Genomic DNA, 17,923 nt, shown 5'->3' with positions numbered 1-17,923 from the left:
GCTCCCTTGCATTTTGTCTGCAGGAGTGGAGCAGAGTTCCTCGTATGCCTTTCTAAATCTGTGACATTTCAGACGATGCTCTAGCGTGTCGCGCCGTTCCGAGGCACAAAAAATTCAGTTCTGTAAAGCTTTGTAGTGGGAAAGCTGCATGACAGCAGGGAATGCTGAGTATCAGAGGGGTTTGGATCCTTCCTGCTTATGAATGTCAGTCCTGAGGACGGCATGCAGCGCACAATGCTCTAAAAACCCTGACGCACCAAGCCGAGTCTCTGCCACCGCCAGTACAAGGTTGTGTACCAGTGTCTCTCCTCTAGAGTTGCCTTTAGTCAGTCATTTTGAGGCTATGCATCAGCTACAGGGGTATACAGCCACGCAGCATTGAGCTGTGGGGAAAATAATGTAATGTAAAATGCTAAGGTCGTCATAGCACTGAAGAGAGCTGAGTGGATTTCTGTCCAAAATTTGTCCAATAGAATGGATGAGTAGTACTCCAAGACAACAACTAATCATCTATAATCAGGACTGTATACGGCATCACTTATGCTTTTGTGGCTCCATACAATCAAATCATCACAGCTAGTTTTCCAAACTTGACTTGAAAGCAGTAAAGTAGTCAGTAAAAAAGGTTTTTTACACCTGTAGTTTGTTTCTCTGCTCCGAATCAGTTGATGAGTTTGTTTTCTTGGAGCGTTTTCTCCCTCTGTTTGGTTTGGTTTCACAAAGGTATAAACCTAAACGCACCGATATGCGCAACAATAAACCATGAGAGCAGGCTGTGTCCTCTGATTGGTCAGAGCTGTCTGGCTTGCGAGTAAATGCAGCCAGTGAATGCAGCACAGACTGCGTGTGCATGGACACTGGCTAATATATTACATTAAACTGCACCTGATCAGCAGTTTAGCTTAAATAAATGGACTATATTTAATAGCTGGGTTGGATTGAGACCTGTTCACGTTCTCACTACAAGCGAACCGCTCCAGAGTTCGTTTGGGTTCTTTTGAAACGCACCCAAGGGCAATCAGTGTTTTCACACCTGCCCTAACTAAAGTCACAAACGGACCTGAGGTCATTTTAACTGGACCAAATAAAAGTTCTCTGGTTGAAACCAACAAAAATCTACTATTATTGGGTTTTAATTGGGTACCTCTGTACTGGTGGCTCTATTTAGCTCTCTAGTCAGCATGCATCTCCAATTGGAGGTGGGTAGTAGGTCTCTTGGCTTTTTTAGGAATGAAAACACTTGGGCGTCCTCATTTCCTTTCTGGGTATCACTTTCCTTGGTCATTACCTTGGAGTGAGCTCGAGCATAGAAAGCACAAACACTTGCCACATCCAGAACTTGTCTCCTTCTCAAAGCTCATACAGTTGCACCAAGGCACCTCCAGCACCCATCCAGCTACAGCGGCCCAAGGCCCTGCTGTGAATAAAGAAAAGGTAAAAAAAAATAATAAAATGCTCAGCATAACCTTTTAATCTGCAGCGTGGAGAGGCAGAGAAAAGCACTCAAGCTGATCTGCTCACCACAACGGTCCAAAAAAGGTGCTGAGGCGGAAAAAATTGAAACCGTACAGTAATTCAACTTGACACATGAATAAAGCCAGGTGAATGTGAATAAGAAAAGAACAGAGCAGATGTGAGGAATGTGTGTGTATATAGATACTGTATATATAGACTCTGAACCTGAGAAAACATACAGCACCTTCCAAAATACCTGGACCGAAAAGGTGGGACTTTAATTTTTTATACGGGTATTGGTGTACCTGACCTTAAAGCATTTCTCATTACTTACTAAAATAGTACAGCATTAAATATATCAGACAAATATCAGTCACAACTTTCCATTCTGTTCTTGTTTGAAAAAATATATATATTTTCTAGATAAATTTTAAGTGCAGTCTGTGATAAGACCTTATCCACAAATATAAGCTACTTAGGATCTATACACCTTTTGAAACAGCTTGACTGTTTGGATGGATTTCTTCATAGGGCGTAGAATTATGTATTAAGTATGTATATTTTGTTTACTGAGACTAAAGCTGGCAAAATGCATCTAATGACACCATGTGTGGTCATGGGGACCAATCACAGTCAGCGATGAGCTCATAGAACTAATGAGGAGGTTAAAAAAAAGGTCTAGCATGGAGGATTAGCATGGAGCATGGTGGTGTCCAATCACAGTCAGGGAAAGGTCTCAGAATTAATCATGCTGTGATTAGGACCAATCACAGTCAAAGGGAGGTCTTGTTAAAATATAGTAAGTATTTAGAAAAATTGCGATCTTAGGACAAATAAGGTAATGTGTACCAAGTTCTGTTGGTGGAAGGTGTCAGGACAAATGAGAGACTTCTTAGGACCAATCACGGTCAAGGGGAGGTCTCAGAGCAAACGTGAAGTGAAAATGTAGAGCAATCACGGTCAGGAAGACATCCTAGAACAAACTATGCGGTACGTACAAACAATCACAGGGGGAAGTCTTAAAACAAATAAGGTAGGTATTGGAACCAGTTGCAGTCAGTGAATGGTCTCAAACCAAAATGAAGTAAACAATTATTAAGACCAATCACAATCACTGCGAGGTCTTAAAACAAATAAGGTGGGTATTAGAACCAATTGTTTGGGTTTGAGACCTCACACTGACTGTGATTGGTCCTCATAACCATTTGTTTGGGTTTAAGATAAGGTGGGTATTAGAGCCAATTGCCATCGACAAAAAGGCCTCGAACCAAACCAAATGGTCATGAGGACCAATCGTACTCAGAAAGAGATGGTGACACAGGGCATTTACAATCAGGAGAACAAACTATGTGGTACCTATGACCAATCACAGTCAGGGGAGGGGCTTTAAACGAATAGGGTGGTGATGAGAACCAGTATCAGTCAGAAAGATATGTCGAAATAAACCAAGCGGTCATAGGGAATCACAGTCGCTGGATGGTCTCAGAAAAAAATAGATGGTAAAGAGAATCAATCACAGTCGGGGGGAGGTCTCAGAAGAAACCAGGTGGTGTTTAGGACCAATCACAATCCTGGAGAGGTCCTATTTATGATTTGGACCTATTTCTGTTAGAGGTTGATTAGGTCATAGTCAGAGAGAGTCACAAATCTAGCACAAAAGTAATGAAATGTGTGGTTGGTAGATTATTCCTTTGTTGTAAGGAACATGAATTTGTGGGATGAGCAGCAGAGCTGAGTATGTGGGTTGCATCCATGAAAAATTGGCCAAATCCTCTCTGCCATTGTCCTATGACATTGGGGTCATCTTCTTGGGATCCCCCCATCATCCCCCATTGGAAGCTTGCCTTAAGTTTGGAGACACCAGTACTGGTGTTCACTCCAAATAATGTTGTGACGTGGTTTTGCAGAACACCAGCTTGAATTTGCCCTATCGCACGGGGCTCTACCCAGATCAGCCAAACGTGGCACATCCGGGGTACTGGAAGCTCAAACAAGTGTCAATAGCAACAGCAAAATAAGCTGTTTAGAAATGGCAAAGTAAATTTGGCAGATTCCATCACAAATATGATAGGTATTAGTAGCAGTCAAGGTGAACTTTTAAAACAACACAGGTAGTGACTAGGTCCAGTCACAACTAGGGGAGGTCTCCAAAAAAGGTATTAGAACTAGAATTAGTTTGAGAGAATTCGGACAACTCACAGTATGGGAAGGTCTCAGAGCAAATTATACTTCTGACACACGTCTGTTTGAAGGTTTGAAGTAGCCCACCAGGGTTAGCCTAAGTCTGGACTTAAAAACAAAACCTTTCTCTAGGGTATTCTCTGCGATTTGGTTTAGGCCCAACAATCCTACCTGATCCATCTTATTACTGCCTGCAGGAGTGCTTGATCAGGTGAATGGGGGTGTTGTTAAATTTGGAATGCTCTTGGCAGCTCTCCAGGAGCAGGCTTGGCTACCCTTGCTTTATACTGTATCCACTTAAAACGTCAGGTCTAGATTTAAGAGCCACACAGCAAGCATTTAACCTGAACTTATTGCAATTTATTCCTTTGGATCTCTTTTGAATTGAAACTTGAGACTGGAATTTCCACAAGGGTGTTGTATTTTTTTGTGATTCTGACCTCTTGGTCATCTAGTCGTCTGTTGTTGAAGGTACCAGTTCTTGCAGATGTAGATGGCAGAAGGAAGGAGTCTTAAGAGGCTATCAGTGCAGGAAGTTTTTAAAGCTTTATTAGATGGTTGTCTAAAGCTCAGAGCCCAGAGCCTGGGAACTAAGGTCCCAGACTTACGGTTGGGCACCCCAAGTGCTTTCCCCGACTCTTTGACCCTTGGACTCTCCCAGACCCTTGAACTCTCCCAGACCCTTGGACTCTTCCAGTCTGGAAGAGTCAGAGACTTGGGCAAAGCCATAAGTCTGGGACCTTAGCACCCAGGCTACTTTCTTCTGTCATCTACATCTGCAAGAACTGGTCCATTAAACAGCAGACGGCTAGATGCTCACAAGATCAACATCATAAAAAAAAGTGAGTGTGCGATTCCATGTGTAAAAGAGGGGTCTATCATTGAGGTGCAACGAGGGTCTCTAACCCGACATAATGAGGCTTACACATCAAAGCTAGCAGCAAGGCCACAGTGATGACATGCACATAGAAATATGTGTGTGTGTGTATATGTGTGTTTGTGTAAAAGAGACACGTCCATGCTTTTGCAGTTACATCTCTTATATATCGGAAGACTCCGCCACTCTGCAGGCTGGCTGACACTGGTCACTGTTCAGGGGTGGTCAGTATTTCAGGCCTGTAGCCTCACAGACTGTCTGCTTTTAAAAATGCACTTGCCCCAAAAAGGACCCAAAGTAGCTCCATTTTGGAAAGAGAGTGAACCACCGAACGACCAGTCGGACAGAGGGCGGTTTCATGTGCGCTCCAGACTGATAGACTGGGCCATTTGATCAGCAGTATGAAGGCAAAGTGTAGAGCTGAGAGGCATCATTCTGTATGTGTATGTGTGTGTGTGTAAGAGAGAGAAAGAGAAAGTGAGGGCGAGAGAGACACCCTGCTTGAGTGTTAAATGCTGGAGGGTGCTGCCTGCCAGTCTGAGGCCATGTGTCGTCATGAAGACTGTCCATCACAGTCGACCCCCGAGGCTAAAACTTTCACTCCGCCACGTCGTCTCTAGAGGCTAACGCAGGGGTGCTGCTTCACATCACTCTGTATGTCGGTGTGTGTGTGTGGGAGACTGTGAGAGACTGTGTGAGAGTGTGTGCGAGTGTTCGCCTGAGTGTTGCAGACATCAAACGCACCATCACCTCTACATCTCATCCTCTGTCCCTCAGGATTCTCTTTGTCTCGCTCTCTCTTTCTCCCAATTTCTCCTTCACTCTTGTTTCCCCACTCTTCAATACGCTCTCACACACTTACACTCTCACACACTTACACACTGGCACACACACACTCGGTGCTGGTGCATTTCTGCAGAATGCCCTGCTGTCTTCAATAAGCAATCGACCCTCCAAAGCAGCTGTATCCCTTTTGTCATCCCTCCAGATGCATTGCCCCTCTGCCTGTTGAGGTGTCCTCAAACCCTCCCGCCCTCAAGTGTTGCAGGACTTTGGTTCTCAACTCCAGCACTGGGGACCCGCTGTCCTGCACCTTCAACTACAGCTCGTGTGGCAGGAAACTGACCTATCCGTGCTCCAGCTTTTAGGAATAAATAAGTTTGTGGTGGATATGTAGTGGATATTGCTTTAAGCCTTAAAAAACATTCGCAAGAAGATTTGACTGATTCGCTGTAGTGAGAACTTTGAACTTTTGATGTGGAACAGCGGTAGGTAAATTAACCATGAACTGTGTACGCCGTGAGGTGATATCTTATGAGTGAGGTTAAACACTCAAAGCCAATGTGCTCAAGGCAAGGCAACATGACAACTTTATTGGAGTTGCAGTATGTCCCATAAGTGGACAGACGGTGGGTAGTAATGTGGTAATTGTGGGCGGCGGCATCTGGATTCGATTTGTCTTTGGGAAAAGACAAGCGACTATTTAAGAAATCACATCCACATTTACTGCAGAAGGTCCCACATGCATATCCCACAGGTCAGTGCAGCATTATTTGGCCTCCATGGTACATGGCAAAATTTACGGGACTCCAAAGCTAGATCCTGCCCCATTACTTTTGACATCAGTATATATCTCATATTTTAAAAATGGTTTAAAGAAAAATATAATCTACATCATTTCCTGTAAATGTTTAGAATGGTTTAGTCTAGAATAGGAGCTACAAGGCTAATATAGAAAACAGAAAAAGTCCACACCCTGTGTACGTGGGGACTGTGAATGTTTATACATCAAAGTGAATTATACTAGATTCTTTGGCCATGTTTTGGAGGAGGAACATGTAGACGCTTCTTCACATCCAGTCAAGTCAGTAGCGTTAGTTTTGTAGCTCCAGTGCTAAACTAAAAAGAACTCAATTTGGACACCAGAACATCTTGGTTGATTGATGAGATAACAATTGAGATAACGGCCAAATAGTGTCTCCAAACCTTTCCTTCAACATGGATTATTGGTTTTTTTTTAAGGTTATTAAAAGAAAAGCAATGCTACAGCAGAACTTGTGGACTTTGAGAGTGAACAGGTCAGTTATCAAGCCTGTCTGGAGCTGGATTAGGCAGATTAAACAGTTCTGGACAAAGAAGGTCCCAAGACTGGAGCCGAGAACCCCTATTTTATGAGAAAATATCATCCTTGTCTGAGTCTGGTGATGTGGGTCTCGAGATCTGAAAGAGGGGGATTGGGGATGATGGAGTCTTTCCACCCCTTAGCAACCGCAGCACCTCGGCGACCTGCGTCTCCAGTGCGACCATGCGGTCTCCGAGTGCCGAGAGCTCGTCCTTGAGTTCAGTCCGGAGCTCCAGTACCGCCGTGTGGAGTGTGTGTTCTGGGATGGGCGGTATTGAGGGCGGGACAGTGGGTGGTGGCCTCCCTTCAGGCAGAACAGGACTGTGGTCTACAGGTGTCCGTGCTCCACCCTCGTCCAGTCTGAGGTCACTCTTGGTGATGCCACTGTCACAGGAGTCTGTTTTTTTCAGGCCGCCAGGCTCGGCTGACTTGCAGCCTCGTTCGGGAAGTGTTTCCATCGACTCGGCTTTGGCTACGTTGCCCCAGCCGTCCGGTTTGGCCATGCTTTCCCGGAAACGCCCCCATCCTCGAGACGGCCGGTTACCACCGCCTCCTAGGGCACTGGGGGCCTGCAGCTTGGCCCGGTCGGAGGGGCCAGGGCCAAGCACACTATGAGTTGGGTTTGAGGGGATTGGCGTGGCTGGGCTTTCTGTCACAGTGACAACACTGGTGGTGGCGATGGTGACCGCATCCTGGACGATGACGAGCTCATTGTGGGCACGACCCTTCTCTACATCCGGATCCTCAGAGTTCGGACGCTCCACAGCCAGCCGGGCTTCCTTCTGCTGTCGGAAACGCTGGAAGAGACGCCGCACTGGATGGTCTGGAGGAAGGTTGAGCGGTGCCTCATTCTTCCTCCTCAGTCGCTCCTCTTCCTCACGCTTAACATCACTGATCTTCCTGAAGACAATCTGTAAAAGAAAAGAAAAGATATAAAACAATGAACAGACAATAGATTTACAGATTCCACAGATTTATGGTACAGTTTAAAAGTCTGGAGAAACAGTTTATATCAGGAATGCCAGCCTAGGAGCTGCTTCCCCCACCCGTCTCACCACAATCAGTCACGTCCATGAGGTAAAGCCAGATGGTCTGATATATAAATATATATACACAAACTGTAAAGCAGGTTCAGCACTGTTTTACCTCAACACTTCTCTTTTTGTTCCAGCTGGGAACTGCTGAGTTCAGTAACTAAGGGCATTAGAAACATTTCTGTACCAACAATACTGCCACGTCCACGATCCTGCACCATTGTGGTGTTTTGAAAGCTTCCATTTTTGCAGAAACATCAGCTTGGCCAGTGCTGCAGTTTCTAGAAACTTTAATCCGCCAGGCAAAAGCAGAGTACAGCTTTTCTGTATTTACATTAAATTAAAATTTACACACCCCTGGTCATTTTCATGATTTTCCACTGATCACACAGCCCCACAGCATGATGAACCGCCACCACATTTTACTGTGGGGAGCAGTAAAGGGTTTGTCTTGGAATGCTGTGATTTTTTTCCCGCCATTCATACAGCCCTACAAATAACTAAATTTAGTTTTATCACTCCACAGCACCTTATTCCAAAATGAAGTTAGTTGTCTAAATGTGCTTTACCTTTAACATACCTCAAGTGACTCTGTTTGTGGCGTGTGCTCAGATAAAAGCCTTCTCCTGCATTAATTACTCTCCCATACAGCCTCTCCTTGTGCAAAGTGTGCTGAATAGCAATAATTAATGCTAAAGGTATTCAAATCAATAAAATTGTAGATGTTCGTTGATGCCCATAAGTGCAAAGTATTCAGGCGACTATTTTGCTACTTTTGAGTTGATGACAACAGGACGTACTACGAAGTGTGTTTAGTGTGTTCAATCACTAACCAGCAGTGTGAAGCCAAAACTACCTGAACTTAATGAACAGAACAACACATCAACCTTTCAGGTGTAAAAAAGCCCTTAGTGCCGGTAAGGAGGAACCAAATAACCAACTTAATTGCTAATCGTTCTATCAATAATTCTATGACTTTTGAATGACCAACATATAAAACAATAGTTTTACATAACATTGAAACATAACACTGCAATTTCGATTTAGTTTTTGCAAGCAGAAAAAGTTTCATACTGAAAAAATACTTTTAACTATTTTTCCTAGATCTTCAAACTTTAAAACGGGTCAATTTGACCCAGAACACAACAGGGAGGGTAAAGAATGTTGTAAATTATAATTAACTAAAATAAATAAATATTATTTTGTTTGTTAACTGAAAGAAGTAGCATTTCTGAGTGGAGATGGGACAAAATATTGTGTTTAATGATACCAGTGTGCCGGAACCACTATCCCTGCTAAGCCTAATATATTGTACATACATGTACAGCCGCTAAAAGAGGATCCGGCTCAGTTTTACTGAACACGAGCAGCTGGTGGAGCAATGGAGACTTCAGAAGGGCCCATTCACCCAAGTCAAATTACAAATACATGTAACAATAAAAATGGAAATAAAAGAATAGATTAAGAATAAAGCATGGATAAAACATGATTCGAACATGATTGAAACAAAGATATGTCAAATTAAAAACATGTAAAAGAAATAACTGTAATTTAAGAAAATAGTTTAAGAACCATGTTAAAAGGAAATAAAGAAAATAAAAAAATAAAAGTAAATATAAGACATTATAATATTCAAGTAATGAAAACATTTAATAACATTTGATAACATTTTAAACTACTCACTCCGCTATTGCTAGCTGTAAAGTTTGCTCAGTATTAAAATGTGCTGCAGTTCCCCTTTTTCCTTTACACTTTCCACAGTCTGTAGCCCCTCCACTGCTGCTTCCCTCTCTCTCTCTCCGAGGCTTTTCTCCAGCCAGGAGCTCCTGCCGTTCTCCAGATAAGTGCCTGTAGCATTCCTTATTCATTGGGATTCATGCATTTTACAGAGCCAGGGACTCTTTTTTTCTTTCTTTTTTTCCCCGTTTATTGAACCCAGTCTTCTCAGAGACCCCTGGAACGTGTGGGTCATTCTGCTGTCAGAGGAGAACGGCAAATAGCTCTAAGAAGATTGAGAGATAGGCTGCTATTAACCTTCTGTAGAGAAGAGCGTGGTGCGGCATGTCTTCCTTTACAATAGTCCTTCAGTGAAGGTGATAGCTATACTTCCGTATTCTCCTGCGTACCTCAACCTCTCCTAACCCCTATCTCTCTCTTTTTCTTTAATCTTTTTTTTTAGAGCTTTTTTTATCCCCTGTTTACTGTTACATCCAGCAGTAACAAGGCTGTGTTCACACTGCAGGCGACAAAAATCGGATGGTTCGAATCCCGATAATGCAGCTTGCAATGTCTCTTAATGTCTCTTAATGTCTTTTAATATTAAACTCCTTAATTACGGCAACTTTTAGACTCTTTGGCCCGTTTTTCTTTGCTTTGAAATGCGCACTCTCTCCGCTTTTAGACTCTCTCCCTGTTTTTGGGTGCGCTAAAAATGCGCACCCTCTCCGCTTTTAGACTCTTTGGCCTGTTTTTCTGCTCTAGAAATGCGCACTCTCTCCGCTTTTAGACTCTCTCCCTGTTTTTCTGCGCTAAAAATGCGCACTCTCTCCGCTTTTAGACTCTTTGGCCCGTTTTATCTGCCCTAGAAATGCGCACCCTCTCCGCTTTTAGACTCTTTGGCCCGTTTTTCTGCGCTAGAAATGCGCACCCTCTCCGCTTTTAGACTCTTTGGCCCGTTTCTCTGCGCTAGAAATGCGCACTTTCTCCGCTTTAAGACTCTTTGGCCCGTTTCTGACACCTAGCATTCAAACTTTGAATCTCACATTATAAAAACCTGCTTAACAGCGGGCCAACTTTCATTCTATTTCTAAAATACCTCGCGGGCCGCTCCAAAAAAGGAAACGGGCCGCAAATGGCCCGCGGGCCGTAGTTTGGACACCCCTGATCTTGGTTATACCTGCTGTAGCTGCGCCATTTAAATAGCAATCTGCCAAGTCAGAGTGAACTGACCTTATAAATAAATATTAGTATTTTATTGTGTAATAAATCTGAGACATGCTCCAGTCTGAGACATGCTTCAGTTCATATTTCTGAACTATCGAGTGGTGAGCAGTAAGGAACAGCAGTACAGGTTGGAGGGAATAGTTTAGTGTGGAGTTTTAGAGCAGCAGTGCTGGAGGAATCGAAGGGTTTAGGGTCTGGCTGCTGGTTGTGTCATGTTTAATGGATACAGTAGCTCTGAGCTGAATAACACGCAGAATAATGGAATTTTGCTGATCTCCTCAAAGGCACACATCAATTATAAATAAGCTTATTCGTCCTTTTCATGCTGTGAAGAAAAGGTGTGTGCTAGGGAGTATTTTTACCTTTAGGGTGTCTCTCACACACACACTTTAACACACCACAAGAGAGGCAGCTTGTTTCTGTCTCTACAGAGTTCTGGACCGGGCTGCTGATTATGAAGCCATATTTCACATGTTCATATTCATATTGACGCGATGAATATTCACGACACTGGGTGGAGAGTCCAAGCATCTGTCCTGACAATCTGTCTGCGAAAATTACTGTGACTAGAATATTACACTCACCCACACACACACACACACACACACGCACAGAGCTTATGAACTGTCCTTGTCACTCTCATTAGAGGCTCTAGTAACTCTTTAGTTGTCATTTTTACCTTGGTTTTAACTTTCCTTTACCTTCCTCCTTATTAATTATTTTAGTTATTGCTTAGCTGTATTTCTTTTTTTATCTCATGTTACGTTGTCTTATGTTCTATTGTTCATTTTCTGTTCTGCTACTTTTTTTTTTTTTACCATTTTCACAATTTTTTTATGTATATTTAGTCTATATTCTATGTATTTGCTCAGGAACATAGTAAATAAGTGCTAATTTTAATGTATTTCACTGTTAAATTAAAGTTGATTAAAGGTTTCCTGCATTTTTCTTTTTTTTTTTGATGTACCTTTTGAAAACAGTCGTGGGACACCAATTTTGTAAATCGATCAGAACGTGTTACCTCCTCAGGGAATGGCTTGGGATAAGTTGTTAGGTGTTATCTTATTAGGAATGAGGTTCAACACTGGCAATGTGAAGTACGGAGGTCTGGTTTGAATCCTGCTTATGCAGCTTACCATTAGCTGCCAGAGCCCTGAGAGAGCACAATTGGCCTTGCTCTCTCTCTAGGTGGGTAGATGGCACTCTTTACCCTCATCACTTCAAAGAGTGATGTCACTCAGCACAAGGCGTCTGTGAGCTGATGTATCGGATTTAAGTAGCTGCGCTTTTCTCTGAACGCGCTGTGATGCCACTCGGCAATGCTGCATCAGTAATGTGTATGTTGTAATATTTGTATATAATGTAATATTATATGATGATATAGATGATATAGTGCTAATATAGTAGACCAGGGGTCGGCAATTAAATTTGACCATGGGCCAGATATTTTCCAAGCCATTACTTGGTGGGCCACAAAAAATAAAATGAGAAAATGAAATGTAATGGGATGGAGTGCTACAGGCTAGTAGCTCTCCAGCCCAGAGGATTGTTGAACCCAATTGCAGAACAGTTGATCTCAAAGCAGGTAAATCATAATAAACACACTGCTCCTCGTCAGGGTTGTGGTCCAATACACTATTGCTGCAACGGCTAGTGAATTGGGACACGGCCAGGAAAAAAACGGAGATATGGAGCTTAAGAACAGGAAAAAAAAACTAAACGCAGAGCGCAACAGAGAGAAAGGGGAGAAATGTAAACAAAAGCTCCCCAAAGAAGTATTTTATTTAATATATATATTTTTTTATTATTGTTCATTATAGTTCAAACCACTTCACAGGCCAGATGTTTCATGTTTGAGGGCCAAATCTGGCCCCCAGGCCGCCTATTGCTGACCCCAGTAGTATACGATCAACAGAAACTGACCAGTGATTAATTGAGGGAAGGTGAGTGTGTGTGTACAGTGAGGATTGTGAAAGTAAATGGTCTTGCAGCAGATTCAGCAGTTCTAACACCGCAACCACGTGTGCACACGCACACACACACACACACACTCTGTGCAGCCCATTAGCAGTGCCGGTCTTAACCTGGTTGCCCTTGGTAACGAGTGGCTGGACTGACACTGTCCTCGTTTGTGCTATCAAGCAGCGAGCCCAGTGTTACAGTCCGGCAACTTCACACTCCTCACCTGCTCACACACGTGTTAGGTGTATAGACTAGTTATCAAATCAATACACACCTCTCTGTCTCTGTCTCTCCTGTGCTCCTGTGACCTCTGTCTGAGAAACAGAGAGAGAGAGAGAGAGATGCTTTCCAGCGTCTCCTTAACCCTTTAATATCCTCACCAAGAAATAAAAAAAGCACTTTCAAAACCACTTACACCTTACAAACAAACTTTACAAACTTAAATGTGTTTTATTAAGATTTTAAGTGAAAGACCAACACAAAGTAGCACATAATTGTGAAGTGGAGTGAAAATTATGCATGGTTTTCAAAATTGTAATCCTTAAAAAAAGTAATCAACCCCCTTTACTCTGAAACCCCTAAATAAAGTCCAGTGCAATCAACTGCCTTCAGAAGTCACTTAATTAGTTAATTGAGTCCAGCTGTGTGTAATTTAGTCTCAGTATCAATACACCTGTTCTGTGAGGGTCTCAACAAACAGAATCATGAAGAGCGGCCAATTACCCAACCCACTCATTAGGACTCCCCCAATCACTAGTGATGCCCCAACACCAGGAGGGTAAAGACTAGCACTTGCCTCCTCCGACACATGTGAACTCATCCACTTTTTTTTTAATTGCTGCTGATGCAGTTCGGAAGAAAGCACAGCGACTCGGTTCTGATACATCAGCTCACATACGCCCTGTGCTGCAGACATCACCCTTTTGGAGTGATGTGGGGATAGAGTGCCATCTACCCACCCAGAGAGAGCAAGGCCAATTGTGCTCTCTCATGGCTCCGGTAGCTGATGGCAAGCTACATAAGCAGGATTCAAACCGGCGATCTCCTGATAATAGTGGCAGCGTTTGACGTCTTCAGTGTTTTTTTTTTTTTTGTCATTTTGCCAAGAATATACTGTATTATTGCAAAAAAATACCCTGATATATTGTGATATTATTTTAGAGTCATATCGCCCACCCCTATTACACACTGATCTGAACATTTCTACAGTGGTATAAAAATGCATTACGGTACGGAGTGAAGTTAAATATAACAGATAATACAGACACTGCCACAAGCAAGTCTATTAGAGAGCTCCTAACTCTTCCGACTCTCAGAACAGAGCTACACACACAGCCTCCAACACTTCCTATCTTCTTATTCCACTTATGCATTATTGATATCTATTACATAATCATGATCCATATTAACATTTTGCAGATTTTGCTCAAAGCTGGTGTGAGTTTTTCGGAAAGTATCTCAAATCCCACAGCGAAGCACACACGCGCACACACACACACACACACACACACACACACACACACACACACACACACACACACACACAGCTCAATCAGCCCCGTGGAATGGCCTCATCCTGCCAGTATTCTCTAACCTCCATATGTTGTTGGTCAGCGTGGGGCTTCTCTGTGGAGTGTAGACACACACACACGCAGATACTGCAGCAAACACACACTGCGCCATCTCTACACACTGGCATTAACAATGCAGTCTGTTTCAACCAGCACTCCAGGAGTGTGTCCTTTACCTCGCACTGCCCTCTAAAACAGAACCACAGACCCACAAACACAGCAGGAGCCAGCATATACCAGCCCGCCAGTTTCTTTCCTTTCAGTACTGCCTGTTGAATTACACCTGAATGCAATCCTTATAATACCTTTTACTAGGGGTGTGACAAGACACTAATATCACAAGACGAGACACGATACTGGGTTCACGAGAACGAGACAAGACAAGATTTAAAAATACAATTTTAAAGAAAATGTCAAAAATGATGAAAAATGGCTTGAAAACTAGAGTTTTATTTGACAAAATCATATAACGCAAACTTAACAGACTGGTTTCTCTCACACATTGATTCTATAAGAATAGAAATAAGAATAAAAAATAAAAATAAAACTTTTCTATGTCTTATATAGTGCAAACAATAAGTGCAAACCACAACCAGTCATATTAAGACTATGGTTTGTTTTTTTTTTCTCCTAAATCTCTTGTAATTTAACTATGCAGAACCATAACCAGTCATATTAAGACTATGCTTGAAGTGCAAACAGAGACAGAACATGTTTTTTAATACAGTACAGAGCTAAGGGATTAGTACAACTGTCTATGAAACAGTCACGTGTAGGATTTACTTACAGTATTTATATATGGTTTGTGTCTTGTTGGTCACTCTGTTACCGTTTATTGTTTCCACTGGAGCCAAAATGCAGCCAGACTTACAACTTAAAAGTAGCAGAAGCATCGTCTATACAAATGCCTGAATTTTCCTCGTTCTTTGTATTCTGAGGGGTTCACATACTTTTGCCACTCATAAATATGTAACATTGGATCATTTTTCTCAATAATCGACTAAATATTTATTTTTTAACTGGGTTCTCTTTATCTACTTTAGGGACTTTTAGAAGTACACTTATATTTAGGTCATATTTATGTAGAAATATAGAAAATCATAAAGGGTTTACAAACTTTCAAGCACAACTGTGTATGTACAGGGGTGGAAAAAAATAAAAGACCACTTGAGTTTCTAAATCAGTTTATCTGATTTTGCTATTTATAGGTATATGTTTGAGTAAAATTAACATTGTTGTTTTATTCTATAAACTACAGACAACATTTCTCCCACATTTCAAATAAAAAAAATGTCATTTCATACATGTATTTGCAAAAAAATTGAAATAGTTCTCCTACTCTCCATGTTTTCCTCCACCAGTCTTACACACTGCTTTTGAATAACTTTAGGCCTTTACTCCTGGTGCAAAAATTCAAGCAGTTCAGTTTGGTTTGATGGCTTTTGATCATCCGTCTTCCTCTTGATTATATTCCAGAGGTTTTCAATTTGGTAAAAACATAGCAACTCATCATTTTTATGTGTTTTTTTTTTCTTCCCAGCTCTGTATACACACACACACACACACACATATTGCATTTACAGGATATCTGAAAAGTAAGAAAACACTTACAAATAAAGTGAGAACAGTTTGGCAGATGCTGATCCAAATTTAGAGGAAACATTAGAGGAAACTGACAAGTTGGCCTAATAGGTTTCCCCCTTCAGCAACAGCTCCTGTCTAAAAGTAGATCACTGTCTAACAATATTAAAATTCTATAAGATTCTATAAGAATAATTTTATAGAATGTATAAGTATATATAAAAACACAGTCTATTATATTATATATAAGTACTTATATCTAAAATACAAAAAATGTATTGTTAGTTGTAAGTACATACATATAAAATACATAGGCCTATAGGATATACTATCACATATAGGTACAGAAATGTACATATATATGTGTCCTTTGGGAGTAAACTGTCCACTGATGAAGAGCAAGAGGATGACTAACATAAACTGTGTGTGGAAAAAAGGTAGCTATGTCTAACAGTGTTTAAAAACCCAATCAACACTTCTGACACTCACACCACTGCAACACATACTAAATTAATTCAGCACCCTCATAATACTCAATGGCCCTGTCCTTGTCTGTCAAATTGTGATCCTAAACTGTAATGAATTGCTGTAAATTTACTGTGGATTTAAAACTGTATCAAACTGTATTTTATAAAAATTATAAAACACTGTTAAATGGTTAAAACCTCAGTAATGGGGTCAGTTAACCAATAACAGTACATAATAATAAGATAATAAGCTTTACAGAGCAATTAGTAGGAAATAAGGTTGCCAGGCTGAGGACACTGAACCTACAGGAGCGAGTGCAAGACAAGTTCAATAATTTCACACCACGAAAAACAATGTTCTAAACCAGCTCATGTGCATTTTATAAAACTCTGTCTGCAGTTAGCTGACTAGCATTATTAGCTAGCTTACCTAGTTAGACTAAGCCAAGCCAAGTAGACTAAAAAAAGCCCACTGCTCCAAAAACACACAGCCTAGTTGGAGTTACTACTTCACAAATCCCACAAATATACTTATTTTACTCACTCAGTGTCAAGCCAATGAAGTGAAGACAAGTGAAGACTGGAAATAAACAGATAAATAGCTAACACTAGCTAGCTGCTAGGAATGGCAATAAGTAACATTTACTTATTGCTACTTGGTTTGGATGTAAAATAAATTGCTCAACATATAATTACATTTGTAGCTAAACTAAGTCAATAAAGAGTCTAACTTTTGTTTTTTTTTAAAGTATTTTTTGGTATACTTACCTCTGCTGAGGTAGTAATCAGATACAACACATCTGCTCCTCCATTGTGACTGATTACAGTTTAGCATGCTAACATTAGCCAGTATAGTCCAGTCACTTTAGCTAACCTTGCTAACTTAGCTAGTGTTAGCTGGCTCTATTACCTCATCAGCTGCACACAGACCACTGATACTTCTAATTCAATGTGTTTTCTTTCTGTTTATGATATTTTTACATTGTAAATTTAATATTGAAGACTTCATTAAAGCTATACAGAAACACACATAGAATTGTATAGTAAATAAAAAGGGTTAAACAAACCAGAATGTTTTATATTATCTTTGAGGACAGATCTGCACACTGCACACTGTGTTATATCAAGTCCAAAGTCAGTGCAGTTTTGTTTTCCTGGAAAATCTTACAGCACTTCATGCTTCCCTCTACTGGCAACTTTTATGAAGATGCGGATTTCATTTTCCAGCAGGACTTGGCACACTGCCCACACTTCCAAAAGTACCAACTGGTCTTATATAATATTCAAATTTTCTGAGACACTGATTTTTGGGTTTTTATTGGCTGTAAGCCATAATCATCTACAATAAAATAAATAAACTTTTAAAATAGATCACTCTGTGTCTAATACATCTATATTATATATGAGTTTTAGTTTCTGAACTACTAAAATAAAGTTTTTTTTTTTAATGATAATCAATTTTTTTTTAGATGCACTACTATAATGACTCCTTTTACAGTGTAGAACTTCTACACCAGGATGAACTTTGCTGTGCTGCATAATAACCTCATGATTTATACCACGAGAGTCTGACTCACTGGTGGGCTTTTTCCCCCTCATTACAGCCTCCTACTTCATTAACTTGCTTTCATTAGTGCAAAGTAATCAAAACTTAATTTACAAACGCGTGCACACACAATCACATTTTCACAGCAGAGCCACATCTGGGCATTTCACCATTAGGTCCAGTC

General features: G+C 41.2%; 1 protein-coding gene across 4 annotated transcripts in view; it reads right to left on the bottom strand.

The window, feature by feature from the left end:
• Positions 1-5,807: 5,807 nt before the first annotated feature.
• kcnh1a (potassium voltage-gated channel, subfamily H (eag-related), member 1a) overlaps positions 5,808-17,923 on the bottom strand; it is a 111,152-nt gene continuing 99,036 nt past the window's right edge. For all 4 annotated transcript variants that reach the window (XM_049464121.1, XM_049464122.1, XM_049464123.1 and 1 more), the window contains one exon: positions 5,808-7,546. In XM_049464121.1, the coding sequence (XP_049320078.1) occupies positions 6,683-7,546 (864 nt within the window). In that variant the 3' untranslated portion in view covers positions 5,808-6,682. The remainder of the gene's footprint in view (positions 7,547-17,923) is intronic.

The sequence above is a fragment of the Astyanax mexicanus genome, chromosome 14 (genome assembly GCF_023375975.1).
Source record: "Astyanax mexicanus isolate ESR-SI-001 chromosome 14, AstMex3_surface, whole genome shotgun sequence".
Taxonomy (NCBI): Eukaryota; Metazoa; Chordata; class Actinopteri; order Characiformes; family Acestrorhamphidae; genus Astyanax; species Astyanax mexicanus.
The sequence above is the reverse complement of the archived record's forward strand: the minus strand, read 5'-3'. Positions and strand labels throughout refer to the sequence as shown.